Genomic DNA, 5,424 nt, shown 5'->3' with positions numbered 1-5,424 from the left:
GAAGATGATCTGGAAAAGTAGAGGCTGTTCAGCCTGAACTTGTTCCAGTGTTATGGTCCATTTGGGTTCCTCATTTTTCCGTGACAATGTACTCTCTTAGGTAAAGTGATCTCTTGATTTCTTTCTGAAATCCAGTACACTAACAGGAAACAGGGTCCAATCCCTTTTATCCCAGGCTGATTTCTGACATCCATTCGCTACTTTCCCATTCAAGCCATACGGTTTCATAACTCACCTCCTGTAAATCTTAATATTGTGTTCCTTTTAACAAAAAACCCTTATTACTAGTGGATTCTCACTGAGTTCATCTTCTCCTGTTTGTCATTCCACAGACATTTTTGTGGAATTCCATGTTCTTCTCTTGAGGCCGTGTAGATCTGACCTTGTCAGAAGCTTTTAATTTCCAGTATAGAGAMCAAAGTCTGTTATTCATGGCGAGTTTCAGAGCAGGCTGAAGATGTGACCAAACTTTGAAGAAGTGCGGTGTCCTCAGTGAGGTCACCCCATGGCACTGGTGTGCTGTGGTTTGTGAATACCTTGTGAAGAGTGGCCCCATTCCCTCCCAGCCCTGTCAGGCTGCTCTGGGCTTTGCAGCTGTGTCGGTCATTAGGACCTGCCCCTTCCAGTGCATTTACTCCCACCCACCTTGCCAATGGCTTTCCAGGGGAGTCATTCATGCAGACAAGGATGGGACAAAATGTTTTCACCAGGAAGGTGCTTCCAGGACTGGGTTGGACATGAAGGGGTGATGAAGTGTGGTTAGCATTTATTTGGGGGAGTGAAAAAAATATATTAGTGACCTCTGTGTTACCTACAGAGGAGAAAATCTTACGGCAGATGATGAGAAAGTCGTGGCTCAACTCCACTTCCTTCTAAAGTCTTTGTGGCTGTCTCCTACTGCATCACCCCAGACCAAATAAGAATGTACAGGTTGTCTGAATGGTCAGTGATGTGGACTGCAGTACTTATCTAATATGTAATRTTSTGGACCCAGAGACTTGTGATCCAAAGTCCACCTGAARTCAAGTCTCAAGGGAAGKTCAAGAACTGTTCCCRTGTGTGGCCAACACTGTTCAACATCCTCAGGAATGATGTGAGTTGGTGCGGGCTGTTCCGGGCTCCCCAGGAGAAGAAGCTGAGAGACTTAGTGAAACAAGAGCAGTTCAGGGCAGCCAAGGGCTGCTTAAGGGGCTGGAGGATGTTTCATAGAGCATAGAGAGACTTGGGACTCGCAGGAGACAAKGTTGGACAGGGTCCTGTTGTCAGTGTGTCCAAATCTCAGATGGCAGGGAATGAAGTCAAGCAATTGCAGCAGTTCTCAGCAGTGCAACCATGAAGGGCAAGAGGGTTAGGGCACAAGTAAAGACAGGCAGCGTTCCATGGGCAAGAAAGGCAAGAACTTTTCTTTGTCAGGGTGGTCAGAGAGGTGTAGAGGTGGTGGAGTCATTGTCCTTGGTCATCCAATCCTGAATCGTTTGTGGTGCTGGAATTACATATCTTGCTGGTATATTCTTGAGCAGAGGAGAATGAAGCACTTGCAATCCAGAGGTCCCACCAAAGTGATTTGGGATTTGGGATTGTTTATTGGGAGGTTTTGAGATTCTTGCTGGGAAGAGATGTTGTCGAGTGTGCGCTGGCATGAAGTGACTTTACAAACCCATGTAGAGGACAGCATTGTTGTGTCAAAGCATTTGGTGCATCAGGTGATGGACTTGTGTTTCATGTTCTGGAAGGCTGACCCCCTCCTCCCCTCCTATTTCCTTGACAGTCTTGGTTGTTCCAGGTGAAGGTATATTTACAAAGAAGGGCACTCTGCCCCTTTTCCACCCCCAGAAAGTGCTGACCATTCGTGGCACTGTGCTGGGTGAGGATGTGAGACTACTGGAATTCAACAAGAGGAGGAGACATCTCAGGCTTTGATGCAAGAAAACTTTATTGAAGCAAAGAAGAGAGAGGAGACAGAAAATGAAGGGAGCTGGTCTGCTGTGCGAGCAGGGTTACCATCAGACAAGGGGCTTTGCTTGCAGGATCTCTGTTGCCAGAGCCCTGAGGTGGTGGTGTCAGGGGTGGTGCTGAGGGCCCTTAGCAGATGTTGCAGCCCCTTCCGCCATAGCAGCCCAGGCCTCCCAGCCCGTAGCCATAGCCCAGCCCGTAGCCAAGGCCAAAGCCAAATCCCCCAGAGATGGGCTGTCCCTGGGCATTGAGCTCGCTACCAACAGCAGCCGAGGAGGTGGATCCGACGGCGGTGTTCTGGGGGAAGGAGGTCATGATGGGTCCTGGCAGGGTGACCAGCACAGGGGAAGGGTTGATGACAACGCGGGAGTCCTGGCATTGCAGGGCACAGGGCTCGTTGCAGCTGTTGGCCAGCGGGGTGGGTCCACAGGGGCGGCAGCAGGCCATGGGTGTGGTGTGGAGGGTCCCTGGAAGAGAGGGGGGTGAGGCAGGGCAGGGCCGTGGGGGTGCTTTGAGGGGCGGTGATTGCAGAGGGCTGGGGAGTGTGGAGGCTGTTGTGGGGCTGTGAGGAGGCGTGAGGGCTGCTGAGGCTGGGGCGGAGCGTGCTGGCAGAGAGGGGCCAGGGGGGCAGRAGCAGGAGGGGCAGGGGCTTGAGGCTCACCTGGTTGTGGGCAGGAGCAGRAGGAGAAGGCGTGAGGAGAAGCGTGTGAGGGAGAGAGGCGCTGGGCCGGCTTTTATGCTGCTCGTGGAGGAGTGGGACAGCCTTGGCCCATGGCCTTGGGGCATTTTGCAGGCAGCAGCTCTTGCCTGGCCAGCTGGGCAGAGTCCTGAGCTGGAGAGTGTTTCCCTTCCCACAACTCTGCAGTGTCATGTTGTGCTTCGCGGCCATACTCACTTGACCTTGTTAGCAGCTTTCATGAGTTTGTATTCGGGAGGATTTGATTGTTGATGTGTGTCATGGAGGGCTGATTAAAAAGCAGAGCCCTGCTGAGATGTGATGTCATCAGTGAGGTCATCATGTGGTACTGGTGTGCTGTGGTTTGTGGGTGCCTTCTGATGACTGGGTTCTGTTCTGTGTCACTGAACATCCATCAGTCCTTGTGTTACACCCAGGAATGCTGGGGGAGATGCTGATGTCCTGGGGAGGTCATTTTGCAAAAGCTTGGATCAATCTCAGTTCCTGGGAGGACTTGCTGATTCATGAAATGGAGCTCATAGCCTTCTGTCTTGAATGGGATTAAGAGAGAGAATGTCAAAAAGTAGAGGTTGGTCAGGCTGAGCTAGTTCCAGTGTTATGGTCCATCAAGGTTATTCATATTTCCATGATGATGTACTCTCTTAGGTAAAGTGTATCTCTTGATCTCTTTCAGAAGTCCCATAAATGAACACCAAACAGGGCCCAGTCCCTTTTTTCCCAGGCTAATGTCTGACATCCATTCGCTAATTTCACAATCAAGCCATAGTGTTTCGTAACTCGCACTCATTAAATCTGACTATTGTGTTCCTTTTAACAAAAACCAATTATTACTAATGAATTCTCCGTGAGTTACTCTTCTCTTGTTTGTCACGTTGCAGACGCATCCTTGTGGAATCCCATGTTGTTCTCATGAGGTCCTGTACATCCGATCTGTTTGGAAGCTTTTATGTGCATTAGAGAACAAAGTGTGGTGTGGATGGCGAGTTTCAAGGCAGGCTGGAGGTCTGACCCAACTTTGAAGAAGTGCTGTGTCCTCATTGAGGTCACCCCATGGTGCTGGTGTGGGGTGGGTTGTGGTTGCATTTAGAGGAGTGTCCCCATTCCCTCCCAGCCCTGTCAGGCTGCTCTGGGCTTTGCAGCTGTGCCGGTCATCAGGACCTGCCCTTTTCAGTACATTTACTCCCTCCCACTTGGCTAACAACTTTCCATGGACTTTGTTCCTTCAAAGACAAGACACTTTTTTTCCCTCCATAGCATTTCCAAGTGCAGGTCATACAAGGAAATTATGAGGAGCTGGATTTTGGAGGGCAAAACCATGTCTTAGTGTTGAACCTAGAGAGAAAAAAATCTTACTGTTGATGAGAGAGCCATGGCTGGTGTTTACCTCCAGCTCTTACCAAAGTTTTCAGGGCTGTCTCCGGCTCCATCATCCCACACTATCCCCGAACATACTGGTTATCAGAATGGTCAGTGAGGTGGACTGCTATATTTACATTACATATATGTAATGTTGTGGACCCAGAGCCTTGTGATCCAAATTCCAGCTGGAGTCAAGTCTCAGAGGAACTAGATCAAGAGCCATGTCCTTGGGGCCAACACTGTTCAACATCCTCAACAATGGCATGAGTTGGTGTGGGCAGTTGTGGGTTCCCCAGGGGAAGAAGCCTATTGACTGAGTGAAACAAGACTAKTTCAGGACCACCAAAAYAATGAAAGGGATACAGAATCTKTCTTGGRGGATTGAGAGAGCTGGGACTYGCAGGAGACAAGGCTRGGCAGAGGGRTATTATCAGTGTGTRCAAATCCCTGATGGCAGGSAATGAAGTGGAGGTAGTTTGGCTCTTCTCTGTAGTGCACATGTGAAGGACACGAGGCCTTGGGCGCAGCACTGACCAGCAACTTAAAACAGGAAGAATTCCACAATTCTGGACAAWGAAGGCMAGAACTYTTCATTGTGAGGATGAAGTCAGAGWRGGGAAGATATGATGGAGTCTCTGTAGTCGGGCATTTAATTCTGAACTGTCCATGGTGCTGGAAGTCCAAGCTGGTRTYACTTGGGCAGAGGAGAATGAAGCACTTGCAATCCAGGGTTGACACCAAAGTTGTTAATTTAGGTTTCTTTGCTGGGAGGTTTTGAGAGTCSCACTGGGAAGAGAGTTTGTCAAGTGCGTGCTGGCATGAAGTGACTTTGCCAGAACAATGAGCAGGACAGCATTGTTGTGTCAAAACATTTGGTGCATCCGGTGATGGGCTTGTGTTTCATGGGCTGGAAGGTTGACCTCCTCCTCCCCTACTTGCCTTGACAGACTTCACCAAACAGGTGAAGACATGTTTGCTAAGAAAAGCGTTATGTCCATTTTCCACCCCCAGAATGCACTGACCRCTCGTGGCACTGTGCTGGGTGAGGATGTGTGGGACCATTGCAATTCAAAAGAGGAGGAGACATCTCAGCTTTTGATGCAAGAAAACTTTATTGAAGCAAACAAGAGGGAGGAGGAATAAAATGAAGGGATCTGGTATGCTGTGCGAGAAGGGCAACCACCATCCAAGGTGCTTTGCTTGCAGGAGTTGTTGCCAGAGCCATGACATGCTGGTGTCAGGGGTGTTRCTGAGGGCCCTTAGCAGATGTTGCAGCCCCTTCTGCCATAGCAGCCCAGGCCTCCCAGCCCRTAGCCATAGCCCAGCCCGTAGCCAAATCCACGGCCATAGCCAAAGCCACCAAATCCCCCAGAGATGGGCTGTCCCTGGGCACTGAGCTCACTACCAACAGCAGC

At 50.0% G+C, this 5,424-nt stretch overlaps 1 protein-coding gene across 1 annotated transcript; it reads right to left on the bottom strand.

The window, feature by feature from the left end:
* Positions 1-2,028: 2,028 nt before the first annotated feature.
* On the bottom strand, positions 2,029-2,697 carry LOC130587766 (feather beta keratin-like). Its single transcript, XM_057388736.1, has 2 exons — positions 2,615-2,697; positions 2,029-2,420 (listed from the first exon to the last, which is right to left on the bottom strand). The coding sequence occupies exon 2, from the start codon at positions 2,398-2,400 to the stop codon at positions 2,083-2,085; it is 318 nt and encodes a 105-aa protein (XP_057244719.1). The 5' UTR covers positions 2,401-2,420; positions 2,615-2,697; the 3' UTR covers positions 2,029-2,082.
* Between the last annotated feature and the right edge of the window lie 2,727 nt (positions 2,698-5,424).

Source organism: Malurus melanocephalus, unplaced genomic scaffold (genome assembly GCF_030028575.1).
Source record: "Malurus melanocephalus ecotype Western Australia unplaced genomic scaffold, MMel_1.1 scaffold_2412, whole genome shotgun sequence".
NCBI lineage: Eukaryota > Metazoa > Chordata > Aves > Passeriformes > Maluridae > Malurus > Malurus melanocephalus.
This window is presented reverse-complemented; position numbering and strand designations above follow the sequence as displayed.

Coding starts and splice junctions, on each gene's coding strand:
- LOC130587766 (XM_057388736.1), bottom strand. CDS start 2,400: ATGGCCTGCTGCCGCCCCTGTGGACCCACCCCGCTGGCCAACAGCTGC.